The 22,305-nt window shown below is 36.9% G+C and overlaps 1 protein-coding gene across 1 annotated transcript in view; it reads left to right on the top strand.

The window, feature by feature from the left end:
- COL24A1 (collagen, type XXIV, alpha 1) overlaps positions 1 to 22,305 on the top strand; it is a 396,106-nt gene that overhangs the window by 70,593 nt on the left and 303,208 nt on the right. The window contains exons 7-8 of the mRNA XM_010860327.1: positions 11,382 to 11,435; positions 14,942 to 14,995. Coding sequence (XP_010858629.1) covers positions 11,382 to 11,435; positions 14,942 to 14,995 — 108 coding nt within the window. The remainder of the gene's footprint in view (positions 1 to 11,381; positions 11,436 to 14,941; positions 14,996 to 22,305) is intronic.

Raw genomic sequence — 22,305 nt, 5'->3', positions numbered from 1 at the left:
AAAAAAAAAAAAAAAAAAAAAAAAAAAACCAAGGTCAAAAAAATTATAAAAAAAATATATATGAAGTTTGCTTTAAAAAAAAAAAGGGTCTTTTTTTTTTTGTCAAAGTAATAGGTTATAAAAGTGAAAATTAAAGGAATAATAGAGGACTTAATTTTTTTTTAATAAAAAAAAAGAAATGATCGTAAAAATATATCTAGGACTTTCTCTGGTTTTGTTGTGAGTATTGTGGGTTCAGTTCATTTTTGGCTAGTTCCTTGGTCCGACTTATATTTCTCAAGATCTATAGGCCCCTTCCTATGTAGTCGGTAGTAAACACAGGGTTTTAATCTATTGCCTATAGCTGTTATAGCTTCTTCTGTTTGCTGGTCTCTTCAGTGTCTGGTTTCCGCCCTGACATGAAGTGGATGGTGGAGGACACTTTTTTTTTTTCAGGCTCACTTGTTCCATTGCACTGTGGGGAGGGAGGGAGGGATGCTGCAAACAAATAACACTGGCGTGTGCTTGCAGTGCCTCAGCCACACTGGGTTTGCCCCCAGTCACGGTGCGTGTAGCCTCCCTGCCCACACTGCTCAGGCTCTAGGTTGCTCCGCTGGGAACCATCCGTGGCCGGCCCTGGGCTGCCTGCACCTCCCAGGTCCGAGCAGCTCAGGTGATGAGGTGTTTGGCGAGCGCGATTGCTGTGACTTATCGCCTCCCCACCGCTCGGTTTTATCTAGGTGTACAACCAGCACACCTTCTCAGGCAGATGTTGAACCGTCCAGACCCCCAAGAAGTTTTAGTTAGCAAAGAAGCCTGCTTACAGTTTTATAGATAATGTCTCTCTGGGGCTGCGATTGCCCCCTTCCGGCTCTGGCTGCCTGACACCGGAGGGAGATGGTCTGCCGCCAGCTATCTCTGTTCAGTCCTTTGTTCCGTGCGCGGGCCTGGCAGTGTCTTAGGTTAGGGCTGGCTTTTCGCGTGGTAGATATCCCACAGTCTGGTTTGCTAGCCCAAATTATTTCGCTCAGATAGCGCTCAGGTTATTCAGGCCAGATCCTTACTCTAAGCGACGCAGCCCACGCCGCGCCTCCCTGCCCAGCCCCCGCTTGCTAGTGGCGTGTGCAGGCGTCTGCGCTGCTTCTCCGCTGGGGGAGTTACCGTAGGGCTCCCAATCTGCGGGTTTTAATTGTTTATTTATTTTTCCTCCCTGTTAGGTTGCCCTCTGTGCTTCCAAAGCTCGGCACAGATTCGGCAGTGAGAAGGTTTCCTGATGTTTGGAAACTTCTCTCTTTTTAAGACTCCCTTCCTGGGTTGGAACTCCATCCCTCCCTCTTTTGTCTCTTTTTTTGTCTTTTATATTTTTTCCTACCTCCTTTCGAAGACTTGGGTTGCTTTTCTGGGTGCCTGATGTCCTCTGCCGGCATTCAGAAGTTGTTTTGTGGAATTTACTCGGCGTTTAAATGTTCTTTGATGAATTTGTGGGGGAGAAAGTGTTCTCCCCTTCCTAATCCTCCACCATCTTAGCTCCTCCCCTAATTCTCATCTTTTTGAAGTCTAATGTGTTAGTAATACAGGCACACCAACTTTTTAGTGCTTTTTGTCTGTATACTATATAAATTTCCTTTCCTTTCCTTTTCTATATTTAAATTGCATCTCTTATAGATATTGTGTAGTGGGATCTTCAAGTTTATCCAGGCTGATGATCTCTGATTTTTCATTAGAGCATTAAGTTCATTTATACTTGTATAATTTTTGTATGATTGGGTCTTACTCTTCTGCATTGTCATTTCTTTTCTATTTCTCCCATATGTTTGGCTCCTTTATTCCCTTTTTCTACCTTCTTTTTGGATAATCAAATATTTTTTATTATTCTATTTAATTTCTCTCTTGGCATTTCAGCTGTATCTCTGATCTTTAGTCATTGCTTTAGGGATTACAATATGCATTATTAACTTATTGTTGTTTACTTGGAATTAATATGGTAATATTTCATGTAGAATATGACTCATACAATTATTTACCTATTATTCTCCCATATTTTGTGTTGTTATTTATTTTACATCTGTATCATTATAAACCCAATAGTACAATGCAATAATTTCTGTATTAAGTAATCAGTCTTTTAAGGAAATTAGAAGAAACAAGCAAGGGATTTATTTTCATTTCCAGAGCTCTTTATTCCTTCTTATAGATCTGAGTTTCTATCTGGTGTCACTTCTCATTCGCTAGAAGAAATTCCTTCAATATTCTTGGAGTACAGTTCTACTGGCGATGATTTCTCTTGGTTTTTGTTTACCTGAAATTTGTCTACATTTTTTTGAAGGATGGTTAAAAATTTATTGAGTAAAGAAATCTTGGTTGAGAATGTTTTTCTTCAAGTACTTTAAGCATGTCTGCTGTTCTCATCGTTTGGCCTTTACTGTTTCTGATGAGAATTTAGCCAACATTATTATTTCTTTCAATATGATGTGTAATTTTTCACAGAATATCTTAAGGCTTTTATCTTAATCTGGCTTTTAGTAGCTTTACTATGATATATGAAGGGTTTGAATCCTTTAGATGTTTCTTATTTGGGCTTCACTGAATGCCTTTTAACCTATTAAAAAATTGTTAAATAAATTTGGGGCATTTTTGGCCATTACTTTTTCAAATAATCTTTCTGTCCCATTATTTCTCTCCTTTCCTTCTGGGACTCCATTTACATGTATGTTAGACTACTCAGTATTGTCCCATAGGTCACTAGATTTCTGTTCATTTTTGCCATGTATTTTTTTCCTCTCCTTCAGATAACTTCTATGGATCTACCTTTAAGTTCACTAAACTTTACTTCTGCCTTCTCTAACATGGTGTTAATACCATCCAGTAAATTTTTATTTCAGATATTTTATCATCCGTTCTAAGTTTTTAGTTGCTTTTTTATATAGTTTTCATCTGTCTGTTGATAATTGTTCACTCATTATGATTATCCTTTCCTTTAAGTCCTTGAACATATTTATTCAGTTCAGTTCAGTTCAGTTGCTCAGTCAGTAATTAATAAAATCCTCAACTGCTAATTCTAACATCAGTCCTCTTGAGGACTTGACCTCTTTTTGTCTTTGTGTCTGCTTAGTCATGTCCAACTCTTTGCAACCCTTTGGACTGTAGCCCACCAGGCTCCTCTGTCCATGGAATATCCTAGGCAAGAATAGTGAAGTGAATTGCTATTTCTTCCTATGGGGGATCTTCCCAAACCAGGGATCAAACCCACGTCTTTTGTGTCTCCTGCATTGCAGGAGGATTCTTGACCTGCTTAGACATCAGGGAAACCCCTTTTGTCCTTTGGAGACTTGATTTTTGTTCTGTAGGCACTGAAATAACTGGCTTATCACCTTAAACTTTTACGGGTTTAGAAACACTTAAAGGGCATATTTCAGTGTTTTCTTGCAGTTTTAGTGCAAGTCCATTAGTCCAAGAATATAGTATTTGCTTCTAAAGTATAACTCTTCCTCAGTTTTAGGGGAAAGGTGTTTATGCAAATATTTACCATGTTCCTCTAAAATGATGTGGATCAAACCCCAAACTTTCCTCTGTAATGAGCAGCAGCTCAAATTTGTTAATTCTCTTAGCCCTTTAGCTGTTGCCTTCTGCCAAGCTTTTTGGAATCTGTCTCATGAAAATGCATGTCAGGATCAGCCAAGAATTGAAGAAAGTCTACATTTAAGTTTTTGGGGAAGCTGACTTTCTTTCTAGGATTTTCTCCCTTAATTTACAATCATTCTGGTACTCCTACACTCTGTCTTCTGATACCATTAGCCAAAAAGTTTGTTTTTCTGCTTGAATTCCAGCTACTCCATGCAGACTTGGAAATGTCCTTAGGAGAAAGGCTGTGTAAATGCGTATTACACCAAGTGTGGATTCTTCTTTCAAAAATTGAATACCCTCCAGCCTTTTTTTTTTTTAATTGTTCTCCTGTGTTTTCAAGTAGTTGTTTTATGTATCTTGTTTTGAGTTCATAGTTATAATCTGCAGGAGGATTAATTGCAGACATGCAGCCCTGACACTGTCAATTCCCAAGAATTGCTTTTTGATCATACTCAATTTGAGATGACTAACATCCAAGTGGAGATATATAATAAGACTAAATGGATTTGGAGCTCAGGGAAGATATTGTAGCTAAAAGGATACATTTCAGAGTCATCATTGTATATATGGAATTTAAAGCTATTGAACTGATGAGATCACTTGGGGATGAATGTAGACATTGAAGAGAAATGTCCCAGGACTGAGTCTTGGGTTACTTCAGAATTCAATTAGGAAGATGAAGAGGAACTAATAGAGGGAACTGAGAAAGAATGATCAGTAAGGTAGGATAGTAATAGGCACGAAAGCCTGAGTAGAGTAGATCTAAGAAGGAATGGCAGGAGAGGAAGTCGTCTAGTTAACACAGACAACTTTCTAGGAGTTTTCTCTAAAAGGAAACAGTATAATGGAGCAGAGAAGGGAGATGTGGGCTCAAGGAAAGTTGTTTTTTAAGATCGGAGAAATTATATTGTGTTTACTTGGCAACAGCAATTATCTTAGATGTAAAAATTAAAATAATGTAGGGAAGACAGTTCACCAATGATGTCCTGGGGAGTGTGGTTGTGATGGCAGAGTATTTTGGAACAGATTAAGGAGAGATATAGTGGATTTGGTTACGAGAGCTTATCAAAGCTGAAAGCAAGATAATCAGCTGAGAGTGAAGAGAGAGAAGTTAGGAAATAATCATCTATGAAAAATGGGAAAGTGAATTGACTAAGCAACTACTGAACACATCAAAAGACAAAATCAGTATAAGTCATGAATTTAATGTGAGATTTGTCATCATGATTGTTTTCTCTTACATTACCCACTCTGGGTAGGGTCAGAGTAAGTGGAGTTTATATTTAAGATTTTCCAGGTAAACTATGACAGAGAAAGAAACAGGCAGTGGTGTTACTTATGTATGCAAGGAATTAATTAGAATATAAGACACTGGAATTTAGGCTTTCCAGAGATGGAAAGTGAGGCCACATAGGGTATGAGAGTGAAAATGTAGTGGGATCCCATATTAGTAATTCCAGTGAGTCAAATAATTGCTAAAGTTATAAGGGCTTAGAGTGAGCTATAAAGATAAGGTGTTGGTTAGAGAGCATAAGGCTTAAAATTGAGATTATAGAGCTTGTGTAGTTATTGCTCACACTAAAGCCAAGAATATTCAAGTGGTGCTACCTCAGGATCATGTCATTTAATGTTTCCTTTGTGATACTCTCCCAATTTAGCTTATTCATACTCTGAAATTTTACATTCCAAATTATTTTCAGTATTTCTGCTTCATCAGTAATTCATTCAAATGTTCTCTGCTTTTCAAGATGGCCATAATTGTAAACATTTTTACGATGTTTGTGTTTACCTTGTGTTACAAAAATTGTAAATGTTTCTATATGATTGTATTTACTACTGTTATTTTTAATAATATTAAATACTATTCTAACATCTTTGTGGGTTTAATATCTTAGTTTGATTATTTAATTTATAAACATTATTTTTAATTCCAAGGAGTTTGTAAAAAGCCAATCAAGTGTGGCTAGAAGTGTTTCAGGAATCATAGAATAAATACAAAATGAGAGGAAATATAAGTAAGAAATTTTGGAGTGTTTCCCTCAAATGCAGAAAAGTATGTCCTACTTCCTTGACGTTTCAGACAAAATTGGCATGTTCAATAATCTCTTTCTTATGCATTTTATGCTAGGATCAGTGCACAACTGGCCAGGTTAAAAACATTTTCCTCATGCTGACTTAAATTTCTGGTTCTAGATTATGACTTTATCAGTACACTCAAGTGTCTTTGTGTGTCAGTAAAAGAGATTTGACATATCTCTTTAAATATGTTGCCAAGAGGTATAAAGCTTACGAATAAGAAAACAGTTTGTCTTTACATCTGGTTTTTATTGCTTAATTGATTACTTTCTTCCACTTTTCAGTGATTTTTTTAAGTGGAAGATGAAATGTCAGATTAGAAGATGATGTCAAGAAAGTTGAAAGATAATTATATTAAGGAAGTTGGTATATAATAGAAAACTCAGGGCTTACCCGATAGCTCAGTTGGTAAAGAATCCACCTGCAATGCAGGAGATCCTGGTTTGATTCCTGGGTTGAGAACATCCGCTAGAGAAGGAATAGGCCACCCACTCCAGTATTCTTGGGCTTTCCTGGTGGCTCAGCTGGTAAATAATCTGCCTGCAATGAGGGAGACCTGGGTTCAATCCCTGGGTAGGGAAGATCCCCTGGAGAAGGGAAAGGCTACCCACTCCAGTATTCTGGCCTGGAGAATTCCTTGGACTGTATAGTCCATGGGGTCACAAAGAATCAGACACAACTGAGTGACTTTCACTTTCAGAAAATTCAGATTGGACCTGAAAATAAGAGTTTTTAGTGTAAGAATTAAAAGTAAAAACATTGGCCATAAAAAGTTTTATTCAAATTTCTCAAGGGCTGTCATTTAAGTTCTTTTTAAATTTTTTTTAAATATTACTTCAAATCAATTAGTTAGGCTTTATAATAGAAAATTAAAATGTGTAAAAAAATACAATTTTACTTTAACAGATATTGTGATAATGAGAAACAAAATTGACCCAATTTATTGATACTTTTCTAGACAGTCTTAATTAATATTTTTGCACCTTATTGCTTTATCTATAAAGGGATTTGCTAGATAAGCTCTAAAATTTCATGAGTTCTAAGTTTCTTTTTTTTAGATGAAGAGTTCAGTTCTTAAATACTAAGATAATCCTAAATCCATTTGTGAGGTCCTATAATTTTGTAACCAATGATCTAAAATTGTACTAGTGGTAGAAGTAGTGATTAGCTATGAAAGGGAATAGGTCAGACTGGAAAACAACTTTTTCCTTAAACATTTTTTTTTTTGATGCTTAAATTAAAATATTTTATGCTTTTTTTTGCACTTCTGCCAATGAAGACTTGTTTCTGATCTGTAAAATGAAAAGACTTACTGGAGAACATGAAGGACTTTTTGTCTTCCTTTCATTAGAGTGCTGTTGGAAAGCATTCCTCCCATATCCACTCCCCACCTCTAACTTTAAGCTGTTGCTGCTAAGTCGCTTCAGTTGTGTCCGACTCTGTGCGACCCCATAGATGGCAGCCCACCAGGCTCCCCCGTCCTTGGGATTCTCCAGGCAAGAACACTGGAGTGGGTTGCCATTTCCTTCTCCAATGCATGAAAGTGAAAAGTGAAAGTGAAGTCGCTCAGTCGTGTCTGACTCCTAGCGACCCATGGACTGCAGCCTACCAGGCTCCTCTGTCCATGGGATTCTCCAGGCAAGAGTACTGGAGTGGGGTGCCATTGCCTTCTCCAAACTTTAAGCTGTAGGCCTCACATTTTATTTCACTGAGAAATTAGAAGCAGTCAGATGAGAATTAGCTCTTATGTTTTTTCCCATTACCAAGGCTAGCGACCTAACATCTTTACCCATATATTCTATCTTTGGAATTGTTGTTTGAACCAGATTAATTGTCCCTACTGAAATGTCTCTGCTTGGACCCTGGATCCTTGAGACATACTCAAGAGAAGTACGCATTTCTCCCAACTTATGCTCAATTTTTCCCTCTTTCCTAGATCATTGCTGTCAACAAAATAGCTTGATATACTAGTTTCCATGTTAAAAATTTTTGAAAGCCTAAGGCTTCTCTTTGAACTCACATCTTTCTCACAAAATAAGGTGTACTCCCCTTTTTTCTCTACTTGTCTTATTAGTCAAAGCTCCTGTCTTACCACCCATGACTTTCACATATTCTTGACCACTCCACTGATATGGTACCTGTCAAGGTCACCAACCACTTCTGTCTTTCTCAACAGCATCTCGCCCAGACTTGTTTTTCAGGAGCTGTGGACACAGTTGGCCATGCCTTCATTCTGAAAATGTCTTCTCTACACTTGGAGGCCCCGCTGTCACTTTGTTTGCCTTTCCGACTGACCTGCTGTGTCACTTCATTCTCCCTTTCTGTCTTTCCTCCTACAGTTTTTAAATATTGGAACATATTTAGTGAACCATCCTCCTTCTGCTTTTCTCTGTATTTACATCTAGTTTCAATTGTTGTTCATTCAGTCAGTCGTGTCTGACTCTTTGCAACCCCGTGGACTGCAGCACACCAGGCTTCCCTATCCTTCACTATCTCCTGGAGTGTGCTTAACCTCATGTTCAATTGAGTAGATGATGCCATCCAACCATCTCATCCTCTGTCACCCCCTTCTCCTACCTTAAATCTTTCCCAGCATCAGAGTCTTTTCCAGTCAGTCAGCTCTTTGCATCAGAGGCCCAAGTATTGGAGCTTCAGCTATGGCATCAGTTCTTCTAGTGAATATTTAGGGTTGATTTACTTTAGGATTGACTGGATTGATCACTTTGCTGTAAGGAACTCTCGAGAGTCTTCTCTAGCACTGCACTTTGAAAGCATCAGTTCTTCAGTGCTCAGCCTTCTTTATGATGGAACTCTCACATCCGTACATGACTACTGAATAAACCATAGCTTTGACTAAACAGACCTTTGTCAGCAACATAATGACTCTGCTTTTGAATATGCTGTCTAGGTTTGCCATAGCTTTTCTTCCAAGGAGAAAGTGTCTTTAATTTCATGGCTGCAGTCACCCTCTACAGTGATTTTGGAGCCCAAGAAAATAGTCTGTCACTGTTGCCATTTTTTCCCCATCTATTTGCCATGAAGTGATGGGACCGGATGGTGTGATCTTCACTTTTTGAATGTTGAGTTTTAAGCTAACTTTTTCACTCTCCTCTTTCATTATGGTTTCATATACAATTTATATTCTGGTGACTTTTGATTTCCAGACTCAGCATCCAACAGTACACACAGTATCTCCACTTGAAAATCCAAGAGACACCTTGCTTTTAACATGTCCAAGAGAGAACTACAGCTGATATCTAGTCCTTCTCTTCTCCCTGATCTTTTCCATTAATCATTTCCCCATTGTTTATGGACTAGATGCCAATCTGTCTCTTTCACTTCCCATCCTGGGAAAAAAAATTCTGTCAGCTCTGCCTTCAATATGTGTTTTGAATTTGCAACTCCCATAATGTCTCTTCAACACTATAGCCAATGGTATATCAGAAGATAGATCGGAGTAAAAGCCAAGCCACAAATAAGGCCTAATAATTCCCTTTGTGTTCCAGCCCAATTTGTCTCTCTGAAGTACACACCTCTCTCTCTCCCCTTTGCTCCTGTTACATTGGGTAGCCTGCTGTTTTTCAGGTAAATCTCAGGCCCTTTGTACGTACTCTTTTCCTCTGCTGGGGATGCTCTTTGTGATCTTCCTCCAGATAAATTTACAACTCCCTCCCTTATGTCTTTCAGTTCTCTGGTCAGATACCCTTCTTAGGGATGGTTCTGCCCACTGTACACAAGAAGGGAGCCCTCAAAGCCCCTGCTGGTCACAGTTCCCTTCTCCAGCTCCTGCTTTCTCTCTGACGCTTATCTATACAAGAAACTGTATTTTAAATGTTTCTTTTATAGATAGTTGTTTATTCTTTTTTTTTTAATCACAGTGTAATGTCAGCCTAAAGAGAACAGATAATTTACCTGTTTTGTTCATTCCTAAGTGTTCAGGAAGTTGTACAGTAAATATCTGTGGAGTGAAAGAAAAAAAAATTATTCCTGAATATGTGAAGGAAGACATAACAGTTTCCCTGTTTCCCATAGGGTGGAAATAAATTTTAGGAATGGAAAATTATCTATTATTAGCTGAGAATAGTAGTGAAGTCAGAATCTGAATGATAATCTCAATTCTTTATTTTATGAAGAGTGAAATAGAAAAGGAAATATTTTTCCTAGTGTGTAATAGTCAAATCGGAGAAGGCAATGGCACCCCACTCCAGTACACTTGCCTGGAAAATCTCATGGATGGAGGAGCCTGGAAGGCTGCAGTCCATGGGGTCTCTAGGAGTTGGACACGACTGAGCGACTTCACTTTCTCTTTTCACTTTCATGCATTGGAGAAGGAAATGGCAACCCACTCCAGTGTTCTTGCCTGGAGAATCCCAGGGATGGGGGAGCCTGGTGTGCTGCCATCTCTGGGGTCACACAGAGTTGGACACGACTGAAGTGACTTAGCATAGCATAACAATAGTCAAATAGGACTGAGCAACTAAGCAATGATGAATAATAAAAAAAGTTGATTTTACTGTTGTACCCAAAGTTTTAGATTGAAATATGAAGTCATATTTCTCTTAAAGTATAAAAGATTTCCAGAGTATGAAAAATATCTATTTTATAACAAGAAAAAGAATTTTGCCAGTTAGAGGGTTTTTTTTGGGGGGGGGTTATTTTTTATTGTAAAAGTAATGCATGTACTTTGGGCTTCCCAGGTGGTTCAGTGGTAAAGAATCCACCTGCCAATGCAGGAGCCACAGGGAAAGATCCCCTGGAGGAAAAAATGCAACCCGCTCCAGTATTCTTGCCTCTAAAATTCTATGGTCAGAGGAGTGTGACAGGCTACAGTCCATGGGGTTGCAAAGAATAGGACACAACTGAGCATGCACACAATGCACGGTACATTGCAAGATTTTGGAAAATATTTAAACTTAGAATAATGTCTTAAAATTTGGAAAATTAGTATAAGCAGTTTTTTTTCCACTAAAAATAACATTTCCCCATTCTAAAAATTATAACTCAATATGTCACAAAGACCATAAAGAAAGCTGAGTGCTGAAGAGTTGATGCTTTTGAACTGTGGTGTTGGAGAAGACTCTTGAGAGTCCCTTGGACTGCAAGAAGATTGAACCAGTCAATCCTAAAGGAAATCAGTCCTGAATATTCATTGGAAGGACTAATGCTGAAGCTTCAATACTTTGGCCACCTGATGCAAAAAGCTGACTCATTTGAAGAGACCCTGATGCTGGGAAAGATTGATGGCAAGAGAATGGGATGACAGAAGATGAGATGGTTGGATGGCATCACTGATTCGATGGACATGAGTTTGAGCAAGCTCCAGGAATTGGTGATGGACAGGGAGGGCTGGCGTGCTGCAGTCCATGGGGTCACAAAGAGTCAGACATGACTGAGTGACTGAACTGAACTGATGTCACAATATGTAGTTCTCAAAAGAAATGTTTCAATTTTAGTATAACTTTATTGATTAGAAAAATCAGCTATGTCTGGGAAATTTCTAGGAATCTTCTCAACATTTAAAATTAAGGATAAATGAAATATACATTAAAAAGATAAGTAATCTATATTCATCTTAATTTAAAATGTGTAATTTTATTCAATACCATATAAACTGTGTATAGTGCATGACATTACATGCAACTGACGAAATATGATATATGTAATTTATGTTTCATCAAGTGTTTTATAACTGTTTTATTTAGGGACCTAAAGGAGATCCAGGTTTTTCCCCAGATCAAGCTCTTTCTGGAGAAAAGGTAATTACTTGTCCATGAAATAAAATCTTGTTGATATAGTTGAAGCATTTAAAAATAACTTTTACTTTTTTAAAAATATAGATTTTACTTGATTTCAAAGTATGTAATAACTATTGGATTTTAATGAAGAAATATTTGAAGAATCAAGTAAATGGTGTCATCAGCCTAACATATCAGTTAAAATCATATAATTAATCTTACTGAATGTCCATTCTTGCATGCTCTTGTGCTTCCTGCCAACTAGGAACAGATGGGGCAAAAAATTAGAACAAGATGTTTTTGGTCCTAACCTCAAGAATGTGGCTATTAGTATGGATCCCATTATAAATTCTAATGCCATTTTACACCTTTTTTAGAATGGTTCTATGTACTTTATCTTGTTTAAGTCTCACAGTAACAGTGACGGAGGCTGTCATCATTATTTTCTTTTCCAGTTGAGAAAAGAGGATTTATGGAATTTAAGTAGTTAGCAAGTGGAAGAATTAATGATATACCTTAATTTTCTAACTTTCAATACAGTATGCTTTTCATTTTATAATGCTATCAAATACACACACATATGCCTTTAGGTAAAAAGAAACTAATATTTCAAAGTAACAATAGCAACAAAAATCTTTTTTAGGAGGAAGATACTGTTTTCCAGTGAGAATGAATACAAGTTGAGTATTTAGGCATATATCTGGGAAGCTTTATTTAGTCATGCACTTGATGAATGTGATACAATAATGTTTTTGTTTATGTGGTATACAGTCACAAACTTTTAAAATCCCTGAATAATTTTTGTGGTTCTTGGGTTGTAATCTGATCTTTTAATTGGTTTACATAAACTCTTGTAAATTTAAGAAAAATTACCTCACATTAATGGATATTATACTAACAAATTATCAAATTTAATCTAGAATTGTAAGAATTTCATTGCTGTGATGGAACTGAGTTCACTGACTAAATAAGTTAGAAAAAGAATGGAAGTTTATTATTAGAAACAATATTTTCATTCATCCCTTAATTATGAGGAAGAAAATTCTTCAATCTGAGAAATATAGATACCATGTTTAAAAATGTGTAAATATGAGACATTTGATTTCTTAAAATTGAGAAATTAGACATCCACTCTCTTTTGGTGAGTGATTTAAATAATCTCCCCAAATTAAGCATTCAGATTTTATCAAATGCTTATTTTTAATATTCACTTGTGGCCTCTCTGTACAAAGTATAGGGTGGTTCAGTGTGTGTACAGTTTCTGTACAAAATATAGGATGATTCAGTCTGTGAGTTGAGACTAGGGAGTATGTCAGTCTTGTTTTTTAAAGTTTTTGAGTTACTCATGTACAACCTGTACATATAGGAAAAAGTCATAAGATTTAAGACTTCATAACATGTTTTCATTAAGCTTTAAGTGAAATACAATTTTCAAAATGAAGACATTTCTAAAATGGTAAAATTTTAAAAATTTTCTTAGAAATCATATTTACATAAAATTAGGTTCAGTTATACTGAAGAAGCAGGATATTTATACATATACAATATAAATTCAAATAAAATATGAACAATAAATTAGTGTGAGTATAGTGGGATTGGGACCCAATTGAATTTTATCTTTAAACATTTAGCTACTTTTATAATAAATAGTCAGTGATGAAACAATATAAGCAATGCAGAGTCTAGTCCTTCAGCATGTAATATCCAGTAAGTAACACCTCTAATAGGACACGCTGCTGCTGCTGCTGCTAAGTCGCGTCAGTCGTGGCCGATTCTATGTGACCCCACCAGGCTCCCCCGTCCCTGAGATTCTCCAGGCAAGATCACTGGAGTGGGTTGCCATTTCCTTCTCCAAAGCATGAAAGTGAAAAGTGAAAGTGAAGTCGCTCAGTCATGTCCGACCTTCAGTGACCCCATGGACTGCAGCCTTCAAGGCTCCTCCATCCATGGGATTTTCCAGGCAGGAGTACTGGAGTGGGGTGCCATTGCCTTCTCCCATAGAACACACATACATATTTAATTCCTTGTGGGACCTTAGTGGCAAACAAAGATAGTTTAAATAGTGGCAACTTTTCCTTTCCCATAAGACAAATGTGATATTATTCTTATTCTCAGCTTTCAGATGTAGGAATTTTGAAGGGAAATCAACTGATCTACCCTTGATTAGAGCTAGTAGGGGATGAGCCTCCAGTCTTCTGTTTCCTAATGTAGCTTTCTTTTCCTTCTATCAGAGTAATAAGTATAAAAAATATATGTATAAACCCATCACGCCATAACAGATGGACACCATATTAATAAAACATTGAACAAGAACATAAAATATTAGAACAAATGGAAAAGCACTTGATAGTTAATAATCAGAAACATTCTTTTCTGTTTATTTAACTTGACATTAAAGTAGATAATGCAATGAAACATTTATGTACTATGAATAGTACATGAATAGTCATTATGGAGTTTATTTAGGATTATTAACCAAGTATTCCTTTTCTTTCAAACAACATACTTTTTTTGCCATGCACAATAAATTTGTTACAGCAGGAAGAGGGAAAGGAACAGCGGTAAAGAAAAAGTGTACCTTAAGTAAACTGGTTTAAGGTTTTACCCCCATTCCTTTTTGATATGTTTTGTCCTTGTCATTTACACATCCTCCTCTGTGTCTCTTATTGTCACTTCCACCCACCACAGACACTCCTTGCCCCTCACTGGTGTAATTTCTCCTTCTCCTACCCTGCTCTGCAAGCCCTCATCAAATCTGGGGGAAGGGATGGGGACAGAAGGCTCTAATTTGTTGAGTCTGTGGACCAGCACAGTCCTCCCCAAAATTTTCAGTGCAGTTACTCTGATTACTACAGTGGAAGGCACCAGGGCAGCCCTGGAAAGGGAAGTGCCCCTTTCCCTGCTCCAGAGTCCTAGTCCTGGACCAGGGAAAGAACCTAGTCCTGCTCCCCATCCCCCAGCTGTTCACTGATGTTCCACGTGGGAGTCCCACCAACCTGTGAGTCCTCATCTAAAAAGGCAGACCTGAGCCCTCTGCAGCTGTGTTATAAAGTGCTGGTAGAATTTTTAAACAGATTTCTTTACATTTCTAAAACATGGTAAGCCTTGGAAAAGGTGGAAATTTGGGAAGTAAGAGCATTTCTAAAGAAAAGAACATCAGAGAAAAAGCAGTAGGGCCACGGACAGGGTGAAGTACTGTCCAGATAATCAGTACTGAAAGAAATAAGGGTTGGGAGCCTCAGGGAAGTTCTCAGAAAGCACGTGGAACTTGAGCCAGATTGAGGAGATCAGTAAGTAAGATCTTGACAGCCAAGATGAACTCCTACAGCATGGGAATCATAATTTTCAGTTTTTTCATAATATTAAAGCTCCAAATATCAAAATGAATCTGCCACAGGTATACATGTGTTTCCCATCATATCATCATATCATATCATTTTGATATTTGGCAAAACTAATACAATTATGTAAAGTTTAAAAATAAAATTAAAAAAAATATTAAAGCTCCATTTGTGTTTTGTTCTTAGGGTGATCAAGGTCTTTCTGGATTAATGGGGCCCCCTGGTATGCAAGGTGTTAAGGTAAGATGTAGTTTTATTTTGACATGTGTGGGTACCATGTGGATCTGGGAGTTCTCCAACCCCTAAGATCTCATTCTGATGTTGAGCCCAAAGTCAATGTTTTTAATTCCTTTTCTCAGCAATAGGAATTAGGATGCTGTCTTAATCCAGGAAAGTGGTGCCCACCAATGACAGTCTTAAGAAAATATAAGAAAACCCTTCAGATAACAAAACGGACAAAATTCATATGCAGAAGAAAGTCACTGATAGAATATTGAAGCTTTTCTCTGTTTTTACAATTATATTAGGGCAGTAATCTACTTCTGAAACATTAAAGTCACTTTGTGACTTTTATATGTTCAAAGTGAGGTACCCTTGGACATAGGTAAGATATTTGACTTTTTATTAAAGAGTTTCTCATTTTATTAGGAACTAATAACCTCTGCCATGGTGTATATACAAACGTGAGGCCTGAAGCTTAAGTAGAGTAGAAGTGAGAGCTGGGGATAGGTAGTAAAAAAAAAAAGTAGTCATGTACATATGAGTAGGCTTTTTCTGAAGTAAAAAGAAATAGTAACACTGCTGCTATAATTATTTTTATAAAATGTGGTATGCAGTTTCATGAATTAACACAAGTATAAATTCTCCTCTATATAGTCAGCTTGTCTTTTTCCCAAACACTGAGTTCTTGGTTTTCTGCAGGGGATAAAGAAGATACAAAATTTCTGTCTAAGGTAGTAAAGGCCCCAAAATATTGGAGAGCAGTATCTGAGTTGATGTAAATGTCTGTTGTTCAGTCGCCAAGTTGTGTCCAACTTTTTGTGACCCCATGGACTACAGCACATCAGGTTTCCCTGTCCCTCACCATCTCCCAGAGTTTTCTCAAGTTCATGTCCACTGAGTAGGTGATGCCATCCAACCATCTCATCCTCTGTTGTCTACTTCTTCTGCCTTCAGTCTTGCCCAGCATCAGGGTTTTTCCAATGAGTCAGCTGTTTGCAGCAGGTGGCCAATGTATTAGAGCTTCAGCTTCAGCATCAGTCCTTCCAAAGAGTAGTCAGGGTTGATTTCCTTTTAGATTGATTGGTTTGATCTCCTTGCTTTCCAAGGGACTCTCAAGTCTTCTCCAGCACCAGTTCAAAAGCATCAATTCTTCGCTGCTCAGCCTTTTTTTATAGTCCAACTCTCCCATACATGACTACTGGGAAGACCATAGCCTTGACTATATGGTAAAGTGATGTCTTTGCTTTTTAACACACTATCTAGGTTTGTCATAACTTTCCTGCCAAGAAGTAATCATCTTCTAACTTCATGGCTGCAGTCACCATCCGCAGTGATTTTAGAGCCCAAGAAGAGGAAATCTGTTGCTGCTTCCACCTTTTCCCCTTCTTTTTGCCATGAAGTGATGGGACTGGATGCCATGATCTTAGTTTTTTAATATTGAGTTTTAAACTGGCTTTTTAACTCTTCTCCTTCACCCTCATCAAGAGGCTCTTTATTTCCTCTTTGCTTTCTCCCGTTAGATTGGTATCATCTGTAAATGTCTAAATACCTTTAATATTTATTTATATATTTAGACACCTATCATCATGTAGATCTCTAAATGTATTTAATAATGAACTGTGTTGGTGTCTTAGTGTATCATATCCTTTTCCTTTGGATTGAAGATGGTATTCTAGCTCTGGTTAATTTGTTCAGATTCCCTCTTCCGTTTTCTAGGTTTCATCAACCTTGGGCAGGTTACTTACCCTTTCTAGGCCTTAGTTGCCTTATCCATAAAATGTGAAGATAATACTACCTACTTCATGGGGAGTTGTTGGGAACATGAAATGGGATAATACAGTGTCAGAAAAACAGCAAGCTGTTAATTTATCTTAACCATAAGCGGTTTTTCTGGATTTGGAATGCATCCTGACCCCGTTTGCTTCCCTCCTAAACCCTCCTAATTGTAAATTGATTAAAAGCGTTTTGATCTCTTGGAGTATCTTTCCTCCCATGATCATACCACACCATTTTTCTTATGGCTTTTAGACTAGTCTTCTTCCTAGATAGTTCTTGGAATCTGACAAGTCATTTGAGGTTATTGGTTGCTTCCATGAAACTGCAGAGTGATCATTTCTACTAAAATTGATCTTATTATACAGTTGTGAGTCTGTTTGAGTAATGCTACTTAGTATGCCTCTGACTGCTAAGTAGACCCCTAAGGAAACTGTACTGATGGATAGCATCAAAGAAAATCTTATGGAAATTACCATACTAATTTTACTTGCTGTTAAATATACAGTTATTGCATCTTGATGAATGACATTGTGTATGAGACAAAATAAACTAATTGTTATTTTCCAAGGTTAATAATGCCTGTGGTTCATGAAATTAGCATTCCAGAAAGTGAAAAACTATTGATTAAGGGTAAGTAGTTACTGTGTAGAGGAGAGTATAAAGAAATACTATATAGAGAAACTTTTAAAAGACTGATTTTAACTATTAGAGCAGATTATCACTTTTAACTGTGAAGTTTTACTTACTTAAAGCAGAAGATACTATCTTCCAAAGACTTATGCACATATTATGAGTCTTGGCTCATCAGAATTTTAAAATATTAAGAATATGTAACTTTTGGTCTGTATAAGTCTAGTAAAGTGAGATAGTGTGAAGTTAAACAAATTGGATCATGGATTACATATCTTTCACAGACTTCTTTTCTCTTATACAGTTTGTTCAAACTTTAAAAATCTGGCTTGTAATGTTAATTAATAGAAATAGACACTGTAGAAGTTATCTCTCTATGTTATCAGTTAGCAACAAACTAAATTTTCTCTAGAGAAGGTTTAGTTGAAAATATTTAGAAACCAAGTTACTTTGTGGTAAATGAAGCATCCATAGTTCATTATGTTTTGACAGTAGTTCTAAACAGTGTCGAAATACTTGAGATGATTTTTTTGTTTTTCTGAGAATGTATCCCCTCTTTTCAGAGTATGTCTAATAATGGAAACTGTATACAGATTAATAAAAAAACAAGTATGCCAGGAAAGGGACATAAGGACTCAATCTAAACCTAAACTAATTCTCCACATAGCAGGCTTGGAACAAGTTTCCATCACACTTTCTGTGTGCATGTCTTACTTTAATATGAATGTGTGGTAGAAATATACTCGCAGTGAGCTTGGTAGACTGTTCTTATGGTTTGTATGAAGTGGGAAAGGACCAGACTGAGTATTCAGTAGAATGTTTAGGTAGGTTATGAGCTGCTTTATGGGATTTACTAATATGAGCTCATTTTTTTAACCACCTAAGTCATTCTCAGAATTACTTCCTGCAAATAGGATCCATGCTAGGAGAACCTAGAATAACAGTTCATATTTGTTATAACCCAGAACTCCTATTCTTTCATCCTTTCCGTTCTATTGCTAAAATGCCACAATAATTCTTAAGGTCAAGACAGGAACTTAAGTTATTCATTCTGTGTTAAATTTAACATAAACCTAGAGCGGTTAAGAGAATTAATTGCTCAGGGTGACTCAGAATGATAGCAGGATTGAGAGATAAAACTTACTAATACTGAATTCATTGTGCTTTTAACAGTCTATGCTTATTATGAAAGGTGAATAAAGTACTTGGGTTTTGATTAGTATGAAGTTTATTACATATTTTAGCAAACTATTTTTGAATTATAATTATTATTATAAATATTAATAGCTCCTTTATTATGTGCAATGTAGACTTATCTGCTGAATCTTTTTATCTTAAAAACAACACACATTGAGACAGATACTATGTTCAGTATTCATAAATAAGTTAATTGAATTATAAAATGGTTAAGTCATTTATTCAAGGCCATATGACTATTAATTGACAGGACTCAAGTCCAAGTCATGACTGTTCTCTTAATAACTTCAAATACTGTTTTCCCATTAATATTATTCATTATACCAATATTTGTTATATGTGTGTTTCATTACTTTTTTCTCAAGCAAAGTAAAATTTTGTTATTCCTGAAAGCCAAGGGAACAAATATAGTTTGGGGTAACAAATAATAATGAGTTAATTATTCCTTTCTCTGGAAGTATCTGAAAATATTTCAATCCTTCAAGTAATCTTTGAAGTACCTGCAAGAAAATTGTGTGTAGAAATATAGACAGCTCATGAAAATTTGAGATAGAAGATTAACGTAAGATGTTCTGAAAACTAGAAATAATATTGAGACAGAAATAACAAAGTAAGTAAATCAGCAGCAATTTTTCTTCACTCTACTGTAGATTTTTTGGGTTGGTTTCTGCCTTTTCTGCTTTTATCTCTCACCCGTTGACCTTTTATGAACCAGTGTTACATCATGTTTAACAAGCAGTATGTTCCCCCAGATGGACTGGTTATGTTGCCTCAATTTAGCCACCTTAATATAACTTTTATTTTCCTAGGAACTGAAGTATGTTTTCACTTCCCGCTAAGTGTCTAGGCTTGTGCCAAAAAGCAGATAAGTTACATCGAGAGTGCATGCTGGGTTGGATGAAAGACAAGAGTCATAAATCTGAGCTTAGACTCCAGGTGAATTTTTAAATTGGATTTTAATATAGCTGATCAGTTGCCACATTAATATTGGAAGTCTGCTATTTAAAATTGTAAGAACATTAACAGTGATTTCAATTGAAGTCATTTTTCTAGAATCAGGAGGATAAGTCAGATGGGAGCAGTTAAGCACTTCTTAACATGAAGGTATAACTCAGAACAATTGTGAAATATGAGGCACACGTTTTAAAACAGATTGTTATGAATAATGTATGGCAGTATTTTTCTGAATGTCCAAACATTCTACTACTATGTTTGTAGTAATAATTATAAATCAATGTGCATTCTTAGGAATTAGTTAAATTACAAAAGATCTTTCCAATACATCTTTCCCTTTCCAAGTTGGAAAGGCTGAAAGAGCTGAAAACATCAAGTGGACTGCATTATGATTTATCAATCACTCAAAACCTATACAGCTTTTCATAATTATTCAAAACAAGGACAGTACTAAGGAGGTACAACAATACTGAATTTTGATGAGAACAACAATAAAAAGAAAATCCATGCCTGGAGAGAGAAATAAGGAGAATTCTTATGTTCCATAGCTTATAGATCATCTTCTCATCTGCCCAATATTCCTGTAAAAATCTGCAGAGTCACATTTTCACTTTGTGTTGGTTCCCAGTTCAAGCTTAGCACGGAGAGTCTAATATAAAAGCTGCTGCTTAGGGGCTGTGCTGTCACCACTTTGACCATCTCCGCTGCGCTGTGTCTTCCCACTAATGGTAGGGGAAGCTGAGAACAAGGCAACACATACTGAGCTCCCCCACAGGCAAGCCCTTGCCTACCAAGTGGTGTAATTTGTGGGACTTCAGAAATGTTCCTTTGCCCAAAGTTATTTCCCTCTTGTGATTGACATTCTAACATTTGTGATAAATTCATTTGGCTATAAGTATTTCCGTTTCCAGAAAGTTTAAAGAAAAAAAATTCTGTCTTCAAAAAACAACTGTCGTCATTCGTATACCAGCGTTTCAAGAGTTAGTGTGTCCTACTCTTTTTCTCCATGAGAACTAGTTGAGAAGGACGACAGCTAGACTTGAAGGGGGGTGCAGTAAAAACTGAGTACTAATTAATGGAGGTTGTTGCTGATGTTTAGTCACTAAGTCACGTTTGACTATTTGCAATCCTGTGGACTGTAGCCTGTCAGGCTCCTCTGCATTCTCCAGGCAAGAATACTGGAGTGGGTTGCCATATCCATCTCCAGGGGATCTTCCTGACCCAGGGACTGAACCTGAATCTCCTACATTGCAGGCGGATTCTTTATCACTGCAGCATTGTAGGTCAGTATTGTGAGGAATTTGGGACAGAGGTGGGCAGGAGTCTATTGTGGGCGTGAGCGAAGTATGTTTGAAGAAGGAAGGGAGATAGGTAGATTAGAGAGGTTTGCACAGTCTTCTTCCTATGATTTGTCTCAATCTCCCCAGTTACCTGGTATCATTTTTCTATGTAATTTTTTGCTTATTCTCAAAACTTCAGGAACATTATTGCCTTACCTCAAATAGTATTACGTTGGTGAAAAGGTAATTGCAGTTTCAGATCATGAATTTTATATCATTATAACTAGGCTCAAACACATCTTTATTAATCAAAATAAGAACCATTACAATCAACACATTTTTGCCAAAGAGAAATAAGTTTTTTTATTCCTGTAGTGTAAAAATCTGTGCTTCAAAATTTGACAAATTCTTGGAAAGCATTTGCTGCTTCCTGCTTTCTATAGAAGCCTTTTTCCTGCAAAAAGTAGTTGAGATTCTTGAAGAAGTGGTAGTCAGTTGGCAAGAAGTCGGGTGAATGTGGTGGATGAGGCAAAACTTTATAGCCCAATTTGTTGAACTTTGAAGCGTTGACTGTGCAACATGCAGTGGGGTGTTTCCTGGAGGAGAATTGGGCCCTTTCTCTTGACCAGTGCTGGCTGCAGGAGTTGCGATTTTTGGTGCATTTTATCAATTTGCGGAGCCTACTTCTCAGATATCATGGCTTCTCTGGGATTCAGAAAGCTGTAGTGGATCAGACCGGCAGTAGACCACAAGTAACTAGGACCTTTTTTGGGAGGCAAGTTTAGCTTTGGGAACTGCTTCCGAACTTCTTCTCAGTCCAGCCACTGAGCTGGTTGTCATATAAGAGCGATTTTTCATTGCATTTCACAATCTGATCAAGAAAAATGGTTTGTTGTTGCATAGAAGATGTTACTTCAAAATGATGACTTTTTTGACTTGCAGTCAGCTCATGAGGCACCCACTTAGCTAGCTTTTTCACCTTTCCAGTTTGCTTCAAATTCCAAAAGTTGGTAGAATGGTCATCGTTGAGGTCTGGCAACATCTCGTGTAGTTGTAAGAGGATCAGCTTTGATGATCCTCTCAGTTGGTCATTGTCAATTCACGATGCTGACCACCACTCGCCTCATCTTCAAGGCTCTCCTCTCCTTTGCAAAACTCCTTGAGCCACTGCACTGTACTGGAAGTTAGCAGTTCCTGGGTCAAATGCGTTGCTGATATTGTGAGTTGTCTCTGCTACTTTAGGACCCATTTTGAATTCAAGTAAGAAAATCACTTGAATTTGCTTTTTGTCTAACATTATTTTCCAAGTCTAAAATAAATATTTAAAAAAGCAAGTAGTAAGTCATTAGCAAAAAAAAGCAAGAAATACACATTAAAATGACATATAACATAACCACATATAAGAATGTATTCCAATCATATCAAACTGCAAACTTCTACAATGCAAAACTGCAATTACTTTTGCACCAACCTAATATATTTTCATGGTTG

Source organism: Bison bison, unplaced genomic scaffold, assembly GCF_000754665.1.
Source record: "Bison bison bison isolate TAMUID 2011002044 unplaced genomic scaffold, Bison_UMD1.0 scf7180017864466, whole genome shotgun sequence".
NCBI classification, from domain to species: domain Eukaryota; kingdom Metazoa; phylum Chordata; class Mammalia; order Artiodactyla; family Bovidae; genus Bison; species Bison bison.
The sequence above is the reverse complement of the archived record's forward strand: the minus strand, read 5'-3'. Positions and strand labels throughout refer to the sequence as shown.